Genomic DNA, 17,015 nt, shown 5'->3' with positions numbered 1-17,015 from the left:
GCAGAGATTATAAACATTGATACCGAAATTTCTTCCAGAGGATTTTCTGACCTTATGTTAACTTTGCCATAGCAATTCATGTTTCTTTGGAAATGTTGGCTTATTTTAATGAAATGGTTCCTTTGGTACAGTTGGGGCTGTGATGTCAACCCGGTTCCATTCTAATAACCCTTATGAAATATTTACGGTGATTTAACTACACATGCGTAACAGCTGACTTCAGTGGCAGCCAAGGTTTAGGCTTATCTTTTTATCTTTCTTAAAGGAAAAAACGTTTTTATATTTTCCTCTTCTCCAGAAGCTCAAACCCTCTTGTATTTAACAACTTCTCAAATCACACCTCTATGTGACCATCAGTGTGGAGTGGTGAGACTAAAAGATGATTCTGGCCACATAACGTCTTTGTTCAAGCTTCACTTCTACCATGAAAGAACAGCTGGGTTCCCCCATGGAGGAGCTGGGAGCTAAAGCAGGAGCTCAAGGGTGTAACAGGAGAAATAGTGATTCACTAGCAATGAAGTTCCGGCCCTTCCTTTCTGAGAATTAAACTCTTTATCAAATTCAAAACAGCCAACATTTTTGTGGACACCTTTTTATGGTGACAATGAGCACCATATCCACCTCATTCACTCTTGGAAACTCTCATATACTTTGTTTATAAAAGGACAGACGAAATACTGCCAAGTTCAAGGCAACACACACACACACACACACACACACACACACACACATACACACACACATACACACACACACATATACATACACACATACACACACACACACACATACATACATACACACATACACACACACACACACCACACACACACACACGCAAGAACCTAGATGGAATAAGACAATGTTACAAGGTCACAAGGTTCACAGAGGCAATACCCAGATTGTGTCCTGGTCTCCCAGCCAGGGTCATTCCCTCTATTCTTGAGAAGTGTGAGAAGATGGAGAAGGTTTCTAATTCAAAGCAGTCAGGACTTTCATTCTATAGCAGAATCCTGCCCACAACGTCCAGCCTCCATACATGTTTTGATTAGCCTGAATAACAGTTGCAAATATTTGAATTCATGCTAACATTTAAAACGCTGGAAGACTTCGGAAGCATACACATACAATGTGAATGTTTCACTTCTCTTGACAATGTGGAAGACCTACTAACATAGATCCTGCCTGCTTGCAAGGCTGGACAGCAGCTGCCTGGCTGCCCACTTGAGACAGAGTGTGAATGCCTGCTGGCCAGGAGACCAGAAGACAATCTGGGTATTGCCTCTGTGACTTTGTAACATTGTTCTACTCTATGTAGGTTCTGGTATACGCACACACGTGTGTGTGTGTGTGTGTGTGTGTTGCCTTGAACTTAACAGTGTCTCACCTCTCTGGCTTCATTAATACATACATGATTACCAGGCCCTACAGACATCTGAATCTGCAATCCCTGGTCTGAGTTCACTAGCATTCACTAGAAAACTCACAAGTATCCAGCTCTCATGCCCCCATCATCAAGAGCTCAGACGAATACTTCCTTCAGAAAGGGCGGTGCCTCTTTGGACATGAATTCCCCGTTCCATGTGTCCTTCAAATCCCTCCAAACCAGGTCTCTTACACAGCCACAGTGTAATGATCTTAGGCATCCTTGGTGCAAAAACTAGTAGATGTGTGGATGCAATAAAGTGCTCAGAAACACACAAGGAGAAATCACCAGCTAAGGGAATGGATCTCTTACTTTACAATGGTGAGTTCTCAACCTGCCACCAAAACCAGCACTGTTTGTGTACGCTTCACTCAGACTCACACTTTGATTTATACATGCAGATGTACTTTCTTAACACACCCTCTCCGACTTCCCTGCCACAGCCTGTTTCCAATGCTACTAGAAGATGCTGTGCTTAATACAGCTTCCCAATTCTCCAAGGCCCCCTCAAAGCTTTTAAAGCTAGCATAACATGCAGAATTTCAAATGAAGTACCAACAGCAGAAAGATCATTTACAGTAACTATACAAACAAGCTAAATGAAAGACTTGTGTTCAGTCATTAAAAATAATAATGCTAAAGCCCCGAGGGCTGAAATGTAAAGCTTAGACTTCGTGTGAGGAAATAGAAAAGGAGTGTGTTTATTATCCCAATAAGATAATCTGTTAATTTATTTAGTAGGCAATTTTCGAGTACATTCGTTCACAGTGAAATCTCACTTTTATCGGATTATAGGAAAAATCACCACCACAAATAAAATGCTCGTTCAAGCCAGGGGCTTTTGCAAGATAGAAATTACCATGTACGAGACCAGCAAGGGGTGGCTGGGAGGTGCTGCCACGAATAGCTTCCGCCCCCTTATTCTCCTCCTCTCCTGAACCAAGCCCAGAGTTAGTTATAGAGTTATCTATCTCACACTTTGCAGATGATGCCTAACATCATGACAACAGAGAAGAGGAAAGGTCTCTGGACCTGCCTACCTACAAGAAGTTTCTGTAAAGTAATGAATACAGACAGCTTGGGGACCATCCACCTGCGCTGCCTGCCTCTTCCTGCCTGCAAAGTGAAACCACCAGGGATTGGCAGAAGGTACTTGTCTGACAGGGCCAGGACAGCCTTTCTCCTCAGTGACAGCCTGGGCCTACCCTCTTAAACTTGACCCACCGTAATTCCTTCACAGTGCAGCGGCAAGGCAGCTGACAGTAGCAGCTGCAGCTCCTAAGCGAGATGGATGGAATTTTCATAACTAGTTCCCCAAGTTACATTTTACCTTCAAGATAATTTATGAGCTGCTCTGGAGCCTTGAAGAGACAATATGCTTGCCATAAAATTAACTGTAACAGTCTTGTAGGTTATAATTAACACTGGGAGGGTAGCACCAACTGGATGAAACACATGGTGTAATTGATGGTGAAACTGGAAATGAAGCAAGCTAACAATATCATTACTGTGCAGGCTGCCTTAGCAAAACCTATGCTTTCTGAGGGTTCATTGCAGTTGCCTCCCAGGCCCGTATTCTGGTAGGAAAGAGGCCAGAGCTGGGCAGAGGGGTGGAGGTTTTGCTGGCAAGGCCATGGGGTACCTGGACAGATACAATGGCTGTCAACAGTCTGGAAAGAGAGCCATAGCAGAGCATCTGGCCGTATGCTTCCTGGAGTTCAGACCAGGCCCTACATAAGCCTTCCTTGTAGATATGACTTCATTTTCTCAGTAAACAGCAACTTTTTCAGTGAAAAAAATATATGAGGATAAAAAGAAGACAATAACAACTTTCAAAATGCCCTTCCAAGGATTACAACATTTATTTAGCATACATTCTGGAAGCAAACAACTTAATATGAGCATATCTTAATAAAAAAATGAAGATGGTTAACTAAACCTAAAGGTTTATTAAACTAAAAAGTAACATCCTGAGCACCCTATCCAAAGTTGACTATGGAGAGAAAGCTAATCAGAAGAGTCCTGTCAAACACTCCTTTTTCAGAAAGAAGCACTAACCTATTCCTTTCATGCATGGATACTGAACAGTCTAACCAATACCTGAGAAGTACTGAACATCCTAAACACGTTGGAACGATTCAAATAATTCTAATAAGCATTTTTAAGGTGATTAACCTATTTTTTGTTTTGTTTTCTGATTTGTTTGGTTTTGTTTTTTTGTCCTGGGACAATAGACTGGCAAATGCTAATAAATGATGCAACAGTGTCCCCTACAGGCCAGCAGAGCTGTTCCTTCCCCTTCCCCCATCCTCCTCCACCATGACTTCCTCAACTGAAAGCCAGAGTTAAACTTTTATCTGTAACATTACAGAGTAAATTTGTAAAATACACTGGGGATACCCCTGAGATAGAATAAAATTACTACTCTTCATGTGCGGTAAATTGTTTCCTAGATATAAACAAACTGTACAGCTGGTGATTAACCCATTATGGAGTAGATAAATTGCTACCCTTTCACCTTAAGGGCACCTACTGAAATCAGCCTTGACTAACACAGCCCCAAAATTACTTGACTTAGAGGATTTACAGAGATTTACAGATTCTCAGAGGCTAAACTTTGGTGTTCTAATTTTCACCCCTACTCTCCCACCTTCTAAAAGACCGTAACAAATATGAAAGAAATGACACAGCATATAAAGGTGATACCTTTCCTTTAAAAGATCAATAGTAAGGAGATTGATAATGCATTAGCTGGATACTATTTCCTTATAGAGATGCACCCACAACTAAAAACTGTAAAACATGCTCAGTACCAGAGGAAATAAATATGTAAAGATACATACCTGCCTATCTCCACACTGAGAAGGATCCTAGAAGGTCTCTAAAATACTAAGTGAACCATACGAGTGGTTGATAAAAACTAAAGCTTGTTACTGCTCTTGGCCAACCTGGGCCATCTTAGCTTAAATTCCATCTTCACTACTTACTAGCTGTTGCCTTGGGCAAGTTACTCTGCACTTCTATGCCTCGGTTTTCTCATCATATAAAGCATGTAAAACTCTGTCTGGAACATAGTGAGTTCTCAATAAATGCCAGCTGCTATTGTTACTAAAATTAGTACCATTGCAGATTTCAGGGAAAGTGGAAGTAGAGGAGTGAAACCCATCAGGAGTAACACCCACTTTTCCCTGCTCCCGGGGATCTCACGTATGGGAGCCACTCCTTGTGAGAGCTGGAAGATGCCTTCCACTTTTGGGGTGATCAAGATCAAGTCGCTTGTTTTTTACATAAAGTTGTTAAGGCACAGAATGTCTATAACATGCCCAGAGTCCTACAGCCACTAATGATGGGATTCCAACTTAAGTCCAGCCCTCCACCTGTCAATTCTGTGTGACAGTGCTGAGCGCAGAACACCAACTCTGTCTGGTGTTTTTCCCTGAACCAGTTTTGCAATATCAGGCCCCTACAAGGAGGCTAGGATATTTACTACATGGGGCATTCTCTCAAAGGAGAGGCCAATTTGGATAAGGGGGGCTGGGTTTATTCCTGGCTTTGTTGTTTTGATCTGAAGATCATGACAGGTCATTTTTATTGAACATCTAGTATGTTACAGGTACTTGCTCTGGGTGTTTTACATTTAATTGCTTAATCAACTCTATGAAATGGGTTCTATTGTTATCATCCCCTAGGCAAATAACAAATGAGAAAATTGAGGCTCAGAGGGGTTAAGTAACTCATCTGGCTACAATCCACAATTGTAACTTGCCTGGAGTTACAGAAGTGCATCCAAGATTCAAACCCAAGCAATCTGACTCAGAATCTATGCCCCCAACCATACTAATGAAATTTACTCTGAAAGAAAACCATTTTTCCTTCACAAACTTTATACAATGGAAAGAAGGTAGCACAACTTTTATACAATGACCTATCCTCATGTATAAATTTCTTCCTATTTCTTCTCACTCATGCTTTGAGACAAACAGCTACCTATCCACTGGTAGCCAACACAATTGGGTAACGGAGCAGTATTTCTCACTGTGGCTGGGCACATAATGAGAGTCTTATGAGAACACTTAAGGAGAGCCTGTCTTCTTCCCTGGGATGTGGGTTTCCATGGAACCATGACTCAATCTCTTCCATGGTATTTATTATTCTACATTGTGTAATACATTTCCCCTAATCACATGTTACTCATCTCTATAACCTCAGGACCTAAGATAGTGCCTCATACCAGGGAGGCACTTAAGAAATCTTTGTAGAACCAACGCATGACTGACAGATCACTCCTAACAACAAAAACCAGCATTTATGAAGTACTTGAGTGCATTATCACAGGTAATCCCCCAACACCTATGAGATAGGTCCGGCTTTGCCCATTCTCTCTTCAGAGAGATCTGTCAATATAATGTGGCCTGAATTTAAGCCTTCCTTCAAGTGAAGACCTTTAAAGTGACACAGGTCTTAGAAAAGGAAATGGGGACCAGGGTGTGGATAACTGAAGGAGAATTAATGTTATGGATTCCCTAGGATGGTGTTCCTCAGAAAACTAGCATCCCACTGGCTACTTCCCAAATATGACCCACTGCAACTAGAAATGCAAATTTTACAACAAGTGATTACTTTATGACAAAGCTCAGAAAATAGAGTGGTGTATCTTTATCTCAACTGAATGACTTTATTTTGGTCACTGTTGAGTGCTGGTGAATATACAGGGAATAGCAACTACATGTACATTTTATAAAAGAAATTTTCAGAGTTCCGCTTAGGAAAACAGTTCGTATCTGTCATTCCACTAGCATACAAGCTCCGTGAAAGAACTGCCATCAGTTTTGTTCACTGCTGTATTCCCAGAACCTGGAACGGTGCTTAGAAAACAACAGACATTTAATCAATGTATGTTGGAAAATTAAATGAATCAACATTTTCTCAAAAAGTTTAAGAAGCACTGCTCATAAGAAACAGCCAGCCAGCAACTGATCGCGGTCAGAAACCTGCCAGAAACAGAGTTCATGCTAAAGCCCATGTGCTGATTTTATAAATAAGATGCACAGAAGTCAATTGGCTTTTGTCCCCCATAAAACTGTTCAAATAATGACAGTAACAATGGTAATAACATGAACAACACTTGCCTCCTTAAGATAAGTTGCTGTATCTTGGGGGAAAAAAGTAACCCTATCTCTAGACTCATTTAATCTTTGCTCTAAATTTATACAATGTTTCAATTCCTACACATTTATGAGGAGGTTTTATGGAGTTATCAGGTTTTATGGAGTAATCTGGATCAGAGACACAAAGAACTTTCTTCTGCTAAGGGCAGCAAAAAGTAGAGACTTACTAGAAGAGAAGGGACAGATGTCTTAAAAAAGACCCAGATGGCAACTAGCAGGCCAGTGCCTCCCTGCTTCTCCCTGGAATCTCTTCCATTTATTCCTCATGCCCACCCCAACACTGCAAACAACTTTACCTAGTAGCAATGGACAGCTACCCAACTACACATGTCACAACTTCTAGTTCCCAACTAACAAGCTGTGCCGGAGTAAGCAGCCAGTCTCTTCAGCATGAATGATAGCAGCTGACATGGTCCGATGACACAATCACAGGCTGTCTCAGCAGATAACCGCATCAGTCTCATTATCCCATAGCCCATCCTCAAGGTGAGGAGCTCCACTTTTTGTGAACACAGCTCCAAGTTGTAGTCCACATGCCAAGTCACCAATGCTAAGGTTCATAACTGTGCTGATATCACTAAAGCAGACTAGGACACTAGCAGGTGACCAGGAAAAAATAGCTGTCTACGGAATGGAAGCCATATTAGCCTCAGCTTTGTCCCTATCCCTACTGAACTAAAACCCATCCCTTTATTCAAAGGCATGTCCCAAGGGCGGTCTTTACAACTCTCTTCTTCCCCTCCATGCCAGTTCTTCCTCTTCTCACCCAGCTCCATTTAACTTTCAGGAAAGACAACAAATTGGGAATGGTGGCTCAGGGAGGAGACCATGTCTTTTTGTCCTGGTCTTAGCCAAGACTCATGGTGTTCTCTTCCTCAAGTACACTGGAGTCAGCCTGTGCACATGGCATCCCTCTTCGCTCATGCTGGAATAAGGGCCTGAGGTACCATCTTGGGGCTTAAGCACCAGAGAACTGCATAATAGAGATTTCTCCTTATTTCCAGTTTCAAGGCTTCCACCCCCTGGCAAGGTTAGACGAATAACCAATGCTTACTTCCAATATCAGAGATCCATCTTGACTTCCAATTTCAAGATTTCCACACCAGGCAAGGTTAAGAAAAAGAGCAAAAAAAGCAACAGGCCAATATCACAAGTGGTCATACCCCTTCAAAATTAATAAAGACAAAGTACTTATAAACACTGGAATAGATTGAGAGGAAAGTTATTTCATAAATTTGAGTGTCAGGCATTCTTCTAGATGCCAGGGATATGTGGTAAACAGGTAATGAGGTCCTTCGATAGAGGGCATTATTCCAATGGAAGAGATAGCTTAATTTTTACAAAGATCTGGGGTGCAAATTTGTTCTTTTGTTTTGAGACAGGGTCTCACTCTGTCGCCCAGGCTGGAGTGTCGTGATGCAATCGGCTCATCGCAACCGCTGCCTCCTGGGCTCAAGTGCTTCCCCCTACCTCAGCCTCCCGAGTAGCTGGGACAACAGGTGTGCGCCACCACGCCTGGCTAGTTTTTTGTACTTTTTGTAGAGATGGGGTTTTACCATGTTGCCCCGGCTGTTCCTGAACTCCTGAGCTCAAGCAATCTGCCCGCCTCAGCCTCCTAAAGAGTTGGGATTACAGATGCGAGACACTGCACCTCACCTGGGGTGTATGTTTTACAGCTGGTAAACAAACAAATGTCCTATCCTTACAAAACTTTCATTCTGGAAGAAGAGATAAAAATGTAAACACAGAATCAAGTCCATATATAATTAATGTCAGGTTACTTCATTTTTAAAGCTTCTATCAAAATATAAGTTCCCTTAGGGCAGACCCCATTGCTAAATTACCTTACGGTTTCACAGTGCCTCACAGTAAAAAGAGTTAAAGTGTGTATGCTAGCCATTGTATTCTTATTAACTACCACCTCCACATTAAAGTAAATTATTTCACAGTTGAGACTCGAGTCATACTCATCTTGATATTCCCCACAGTGTCTAGCACAGTTACTTGCACCTAATAAACACTCAATAAATAATAGTTAATTGCTAAACTGGATGGTGCTGACTTGTCAGTTTTGCATACAATCCGTGACTAGCTAGGAGGCAGAAGGAGAGACAGATACCCGTGGAGAACACCTCAATGTGCTAGTTTTAGAACCCAAGCTGATCCACATAAGCAACTTACACAAAGTGTTATACTTGTTGAGCCCAGATCAAAGTTCTAAAGCTGATTAGCTTGGAATAGTAAATCCTATTCATTACACATTCTAGGTTCTAACAACCAGATTTTACAGACTTAACAAAGATGTCCAGAGTGGATCCATTCTGGGGGTAGGTGGTAATGGCTGGGGTCACAGAGAATAGAAAGATGACTAATAATAAGACCGTTGTTTTACTAGTCCAGGAAAAAATGGAAACTTGGAAGTTTTTGGAGCTGTCAAAGCCCAATATGAGGATTATCTGGACCTGAAGAGAGTCACTTTTAACTAGAAGCAAGTAGTTTCTAAAAGCTTTTCTAAGAAACTTTCATAAACATTATTTGAAACGAATCTCAGCACCATTTTTAAGGCTCCTTGGACCCAAATGAAGTTGTCTCCTATGGGAGTACAGTAAGTCCTGTTTGAGCCTAAAAGTTACAGAGCTATAAATGAACTGAGTTTCCATTTAATCAGGCTACATTCCTATCCAGTGTGCAATGCTGAATGAACTGTAAGAGAATGGTAGGAGAAATAAGTAGGTAATCTCTAGAAAAAAATAAGTGGGGCCACATGCAAATAAATAAAGAGCCAGGTCTGACCATGGTAACGCGGAAACAAGCACTGCTGCAACTTAATGACAGCCCCATTTGGAACCCCACTCTTTCTACAAACCAAATATTCTTAATAGGCTTGTGAGCTCTTTACCACTAACAAGAGGGGTAAGGAAGTCCTTAAGTCCGCCATGTTTTAAAACGTCCTATTGAAAAAAACAATAGTTTTCAAAAAGCACAGGAAAAGATGCTCGACACCATAAGTCATTAGGGAAATGCGATTCAAACCACAATAATATACCACTAGGATGTCTATAGTTCAAAAAAAAAAAAAATGAAAATAACAGGTAATGACGAGGACATAGAAAAATTGGAAACTTTGTGCGTTTTTGGTGGGAACATAAGATGATGTAAAAGATGTGAAAAACAGCCTGGCAGTTCTTCAAAAAGTTAGACACAGAATTACCATATGACCCAGCAATTCCATTCCTAGGTATATACCCAAGAGAGCTGAAAACATGTCACTCAAAAACTTGTACATGAATGTTTACAGCAGCATTATTCATGATAGCCAGAAAGTCAACCCACCCAAATGTCCATCAATTGATTACTGTCCAACAACCCAAATGCCCATCAGTTGATTACTGGATAAATAAAATTTGGCACATCTATATAGTGGAGTATTAATCAGCAGTAAAAAAGAATGAAGTGGCCGGGCACGGTGGCTCAAGCCTGTAATCCCAGCACTTTGGGAGGCCGGGACGGGCGGATCATGAGGTCAGGAGATCGAGACCATCCTGGCTAACACGGTGAAACCCCGTCTCTTCTAAAAAATACAAAAAAAACTAGCCGGGCGAGGTGGCGGGCGCCTGTGGTCCCAGCTACTCAGGAGGCTGAGGCAGGAGAATGGCGTAAACCCGGGAGGCGGAGCTTGCAGTGAGCTGAGATCTGGCCATTGCACTCCAGCCCGGGCGACAGAGCAAGACTCCGTCTCAAAAGAAAGAAAGAAAAAAAAAAAGGATGAAGTACTTATATGCTATAACATGGATGCATCCTACAATCAGTATACCAAATGAAAGAAGTCAGACGTAAAAGGCTACGTATTATATGATTTCATTTATAAGAAATGTTACAAATAGGCAAATCTGTAGAGATAAAAAGTAGATTGGTGCTTGCTCGGGACTGTGGAGAGAAGGGGAAATTGAAGGTGGCTGTTAACAGACGCAGGGTTTCATTTTGCGGGAAGGAAGATGCTCTGGAATTGGATAGTGGTAATAGTTGCACAATTAACTGTACACTTTAAAATGATAAATTTTGTTGTATGAAATTTTACATTATACATGACTTGTACCTCAATTTTTAAAAAAATCCTAATGACCTTGCTTTTGTGTCTCTCTCTTCTTTTTTTTTTTTTTTTTTGTATTTATACCTCACTTAGCAAAAATTTAGGGCCATGGCTTTAAAGTTAAAAAGCATAATTGATTCTCAAGTATTTGCCACCTCCCTGAATTATCCTCTACCTGGCTTTCTGCTCACTCAAAATCCCCACAGACATAAGACAGCCAAGCCAAAACCTTGACGAAAAATATGCTAACTTTGGATAATGTTTAAAAGCCTTCTGTTTTGATTTTTTAACATAACTATTGTCTGGGTGAGGCTTGTGTTACAAGACAATATAGTTCAATATAAAGGGTTTTCAATAACACAACAATTCTAGTCTTCCAAGACATCTACCATTAAATACTTTCCCGAGTGGGTCAGAGAACTTGCCACTCTGTTGTGGTAATGATGGTTCCACTGCTTTCCTTGCCACTGCCTCTCACAGCCTCTTTCTAGGACACTTCTACATTCTCATCCCCAGATAAACCCTGAGATTGGCCACTTAGCTCACTCTCCTTTATGCACAGCATCTCATGCAGTAGGTATACAAAATATACGAAAAGATGCTTACTGAATGAAATCATTCTCGTTTCAGAAAGCGGACTCATGGCATGTGCCACTCATCTCTGCAGAAAAGTACAGAGCTGCATGGCCTCCATCATCACTGGTCTGAAATTAGGACTCTATGTTAATGAGAAACTGGGGGAGAGCTTTAAATAGACTAATCTTATCAATTAGTGGTAAATAAATAGACGAATAGTGTATAGTGACCTCATCCATTGTTGGCAATGATTAGCATCACTATGATGTTTCTTTGAAAAAAGGAATAAAGAAAGAACCAAACATAACTACTCAGTTAACATTATGTGCTTTCTTCTTATATTTACAGAAAAACTGCCAGGTTGTAGTAGGAATAAGACTCTGTTCAAGAGTCACACCTATATTTCATACTAAAGAGTGCACAAGAGTCAGTGGTCAGATGCTGACATGGACACACATTTTTTGGAAAAGCATTTTCTCTAACACTTGATTTACCTACATTACTGAAATGAAGCAAGCAGGCAGAACAAAATCTTTGATTCTCATTCTGACTTCTTCAAGGCAAAGGAAGCCCATTCCATTTCTGAAGCTAAACTATAAATAATTATTCCATAATAAACAACACCCTCAAAATTTTCAGCCATCTAGGAAAGACGCCAGGGCTTTGTAGAAAATAAACAAGGCAGTGATTTTTATTATATTTTATTTAGAAAGACAACTCGGGTGTGGACACTGAACTGCACCTTTTCTTTGGAGCACTTTTCAAATGATAATTTCTTCCACTGTCACCATTAAATCTTAATCCATTCCAGCTCCTTGTATGGGTCATTGAGTCTATATGTACTGCTGTTATTTTAAAATGTTTCCCCTTGGAAGGAAAGAGGGGGAGAAAAGATGTTGAGAGCCAGATGGGCCTCTTCACAGTTCATTTATCAAACCTAATACGCCGGGCCCCACCCTCCTCTCACTCACGATTGCGGTTAAACTTCCATATAATTTGGTAATCATTTTCATTATCAGAGAGTGACCCTAAAGTAGCCTATCCTGGGACACCCGGTCCTTGCAGCTGCTCTTTTTCTGCCTTTTCCTACAGTAGACCCCAAGAACCTCAGAGTTTATTAGCTGCAGACCGACCTTTGGGCTACGCAGGTCAAGAAGGGGTCAGATCAGAGGGCTCGCCCAGTTCTTTAAAAGCTATAACAAGCTGTCCATCAGGCAGAGGGGACTGGATAAACAAAGGCGAATCTTCAGAAATTCTGTCCCACTTCTGTTAACACTTACCCTGCATTCACACAGCTTCTCCCGATGTCCTTTGGATCATTCAACTCTAGGGAAGTGAATAGACAGCCCTAATAAGCCTATTTGGAGAGGGTTGTTTATGGGATTATGAAGCTTGGAGAAGGAAACCCACAGCACTCAGATGTGCCTCTAGAGTCGCTGGGTTGTGTGACACTGTGACAAACTCGGTTACCCCAAGTCATGCAAAATTGACACTTTCCTCAAGAAGCTAAATTACAAGGAACATATGCTTCAGTTTAAGAGACTTCAGTGAGTCCCAAACAATGGCTTGGCGTCCGACCTAAGAGACAGACAAATATTTTATAACTAGGTTACAAGTTTTACTTTAAAAATTCTCCCTAATATGATCGCAAATGAACCTGCTAAAGAGAGGTAAAAACCTTTATTACAAAAGACTTATACTAAAGTTATTGCCAGCTGCAGCAGCTCAGTTGACCTAAATTTCTTGAAGTTGTACAATTCATAATGCACTCTCTAATGTGCAATATAAGGTAATTAGAGTCATCTGTATTTAACTTTCAGAGGAAAAAAATTTCTATTATCTAATCTAACTGATCCCCTGATAGCTTTGATGAAAGTATAATACTGTAACCTATTGCTTGGCCTTTGGTGAGTGCTAATTATTTTCTGTCAAAGCACATTTTTCCTTGTGTAATTCCGAAGTACACAATAGGCCAATCTCTAAAACACAGGCTGCTCAGTAAGCACCTCAGTGGATGTTTTATAACTTTCACCACCACCCGTTTGACGGCTACTTGAGGCAATGCCCAATTCCAGACAGCCAGATGACACTTTGATGAGGAAAAGAAAGGTGTATGGTAACCGTCTGTTTATACAGATCACATGGATGAGTCTGTAGATAGGTCACTAAGATGGGAAACATCAAATGGGGGTGGAGAAGCGGTGGGGAGAAGGATTATGGTTATTTAATACTCTGAGGACATTTCTCCTTCTGAGACCTCAAGACACTAGCCTCTTGAAATTTTCTTTCAGGTGTTTAGTTTTAAGGGGGTCTGCACAGTGTCAGCTGTTAAGCTATTTCTTTCCTCCTCCCTTAACACAAAGGACTTGAGAATTTTTGTTTCAGTTGCTAGACTACATCAACTTCAACACTGGCTCCAGCTCCTGATTAAATTGTTAGCAGTAAGGGCCAGAAATGCTGAAAGCAGATTCCTTTTAAACAGGCCACTTTGACCATGTTGTCTAATGATTTAGTGTATTAAAAAATTATTGTTAACAAACCAAATGCAATCAACAAAAAATATCCATTTGCGCTCTCACTGGGCCACACGGTCTTTGGGTGGAAGGGAACCGGAGGAGAGATTACAGGGAAATTCTTTCTTCTTCCCATTCTAGTTAATTGGAATCATCCTGAGGATGACATAAAACATCAAACAGAGACAAAGAAACCCCTTAGATGTCCACAAACTGATATTCCATTCCTTAATATGTATACTTTAATGAATATGCATGCTTAACTTATAATACAAAGAAAATTTTAGAATTAATTATTGAAAGGTAAATTGGAAATCATTTAGTCATTACTTTAGTTGAAACCGTTTGCCACTGGCCAGGTGTGGTGGCTTGCACCTGTAATCTCAGCACTTTGGGAGGCCAAGGCAAGAGGATCGCTTGAGGCAAGGAGTTTAAGACCAGCCTGGGCAATATGACAAGACCCTGTGTCTATTTTTATAAACATTTTTTTTTAGAAAGAAAAAAAAGAAACTGTCTGCCATTTATGCTGACCACACCACCAAAAAGATGGGGGAAGGGGAGGGTGAGTATCATTGGGAATTTTTAAATTACTATTTAAATACAAGTCTGAATTTAAAAATAGTACATATTTGAAAAAGCAGCTTTCTGATATCCAGTGAGAATAAATACTTATATTGTCTCCTTTCTTGGAAAATGCTCATCTTCAGCCTTGTTCAGACAAACCTATTTTATGATAATTATTACTAGTAAAGCTATGAATTATTATAAATTCTGTTGCATGAAGTCATTTGCAGAATATTATGTCTATCAATAAATGTTCTTGACTTCCAGGCACATAGAATTTTTAAGCACCAAACAAGACTCTGAGACAAAATATGCCATACCCTTCCTGATTCCTCTCCCTCTGGCTTAGAGACAGATGACAATTCAATAACTTTTACAAACTACAGATCGGAAAGATAATCTTAACATTTGGGAGAACTAGTTCTAGCCTCCCACATATCAACTGTTTTTCAAAAAAGAACAGGATAACATGGTATTTACTATGCAAGCATCAGTTCTGTAAAAACTGACGATTTAAAGAAAGTCTTCACCAGTAACACAGTTTCTAAGCACAGGTAACTCCATGGAAAGAGACCAGGTTGAAACAAGAGTCATTCCTAGTTGGTTAACCCTAAAAATCGGGTTGATAAATAGGCTACAGTCATTGCCACATAACAACATTTTGAGGTTTTGGTCAACGGTGAACCTTACACATGTCAGTGGTTCTGTTCCATAAGATTATAAGAGCATATTTTTGTAGTACCTTTTCAATATTTAGCTATGCTTAGATACACTAATACTTACCATTGTGTTACAACTGCTTATAATATTCAGTACAGCAACATGTTGTACAGGTTTGCAGCCCCGGAGCAACAGACTATACCATATAGCCTAGGTGTATAGTAGGCTATGTCATCAAGGTTTGCATAAGTGCATTCTATGATGTTCATACAATGGCGAAATCACCTAAGAACACATTTCTCAGAACCTATCCCCATCATTAAGGGATGCATGACTATACTTTCAAGTAATCTGCCCTGCACAGAGTGATATAGGAGCACTATGTGGATTTCCCAGACATCTGCTCTAATGAAAGAGCAATGTTAGTCTTTTAGACTGTTGATTAAAAGGGGTTCTTCAGCATCAGGTACTTATATTACATTATGCTCAAAATGCAAACATTTATGCTAAATGTTATATTCAGGAATAAATTGTGTAAATATACTGATGATGTCAACGGATCATTACAATTAATGTAGGTGCCGTGGGTAGGAAAGCTAACTTTAGCTGAAAGCATCTTAAATGTGCTTATTTTTCATGGCCCCTCAACGGAAAGGGATGAGGCCAGCCGTAAGGGAAGGCTTGGCCAAATATAGTTCTTGTTTGTCAAGAACAACAAATCCCGTTTCATAACAGAACTAACCTGGCATGCCATTCTCTCCTCAGGTTCTGGCGTGCAGTGAGCGAGGCAAGGATGGCAGTCAAGATTTCATTCCTTTGTTCCACGGGGAGCCCCTCTCTTTTAACTTCATGAAGCACAGCATTTGTCTACAAGAAATGATCCAAAACAGAAAGAAAAAGTGAAAAATTAATAATAAAAAAAAGCCCATAAGCAAATAAGGACAGTAAATCAATGGCTTTTTTATTACAGTTCCCCTGCTAACAAATCAATACAGTAAATGATGGCCAAAAATGGCCAGCATATATTTTGTATTTAATCAATGTACATGGCACATAAGGTAAACTCTAAAGCTCCATTGCCTTAAGTAACACATCAAGATACTGCACATTCTTACTCTAATTTTCTCAGCACACCAATGATTTTTTTTCCCTGGGAATTGCCTACCATGAGCTATTATTAGAAATGATTTTCACGTACACTTCACTGTGAGTTGTTTGTTTTGCCTTTTTAAAAAGAGCAGCCTCTGACTTTCACTCTCTGTTTCCTGCCACCCAGCTGAGGCTTTCTCTGCCTCTCTTATTTGAATCATTACTTTAAATTTCTACTCATGCCAGCAACGTTTGGCGAGGAAAGAAGGGAGAAGATTCACTCATTTTCCTTGCTCGTTGCAAATCAAGATCTTGCAAAAAAAAAAAAAAGGGAACACAAAAATCAGAAAGACCATTTCTTTGAATGAATATCTCAAAGAACATCTTTAGATTTTATAGATGTTGTTTTTTAATTTAAAGTTAGTGTGGCTTCTTTGGAGATTTTATAACCAAAGCAATCGCTAAAAGGAATGAAATTGTCACTACAATGTCAATGAAATTGTCTGTGTTTTAAGTCATTCAATATATTCCTTATCTAACAGATGCCAATATATTTGTTTACTTAAAGAGCACACCCATAACCTGGTTCTCCTGTAACTTGAAACACTACTCCCTTACTCTTTTATAGCATTTGATAGTGTATATTTAATATCATCATGACAACATTGAGGAGTGGTGAACATTTGTTTTTTCTATTGCCTAAATCCATACTTCATCCCCTTTGTCTGGCAACATCACCTAAATCTCCCCTTACACTGTCTTTTCTTTCATGGTATAAAGTCTTAGAGGGACTGTCAACCAAGGTGTCCTATCCTCCCTCCCCTATTGAAGGATGTGGGCCAGACCAACCTGATCCTTTTCCAGGACTTTAGACTCTTGAGAGGAATGATATAGAAATGGGGGAAAATGCTGAGGCAATTTATCAATTC

General features: G+C 40.2%; 1 protein-coding gene across 5 annotated transcripts in view; it reads right to left on the bottom strand.

Annotated features, from left to right (window-relative positions):
- Nucleotides 1-17,015, bottom strand: part of FTO (FTO alpha-ketoglutarate dependent dioxygenase) — a 414,073-nt gene that overhangs the window by 167,300 nt on the left and 229,758 nt on the right. For 3 of the 5 annotated variants that reach the window (XM_033218421.1, XM_033218424.1, XM_033218425.1), the window contains one exon: nt 15,740-15,864. In XM_033218421.1, the coding sequence (XP_033074312.1) occupies nt 15,740-15,864 (125 nt within the window). Of the gene's footprint in view, nt 1-10,740; nt 12,587-15,739; nt 15,865-17,015 lie in introns of those variants that run through there. The other 2 variants (XM_033218423.1, XM_033218422.1) reach the window with 2 other exon arrangements.

The sequence above is a fragment of the Trachypithecus francoisi genome, unplaced genomic scaffold, assembly GCF_009764315.1.
Source record: "Trachypithecus francoisi isolate TF-2019V2 unplaced genomic scaffold, Tfra_2.0 Lachesis_group10, whole genome shotgun sequence".
In the NCBI taxonomy this organism is placed as follows: Eukaryota; Metazoa; Chordata; class Mammalia; order Primates; family Cercopithecidae; genus Trachypithecus; species Trachypithecus francoisi.
Note: the sequence above shows the minus strand (reverse complement) of the source record. Positions and strands in the feature narration are given on the sequence as shown.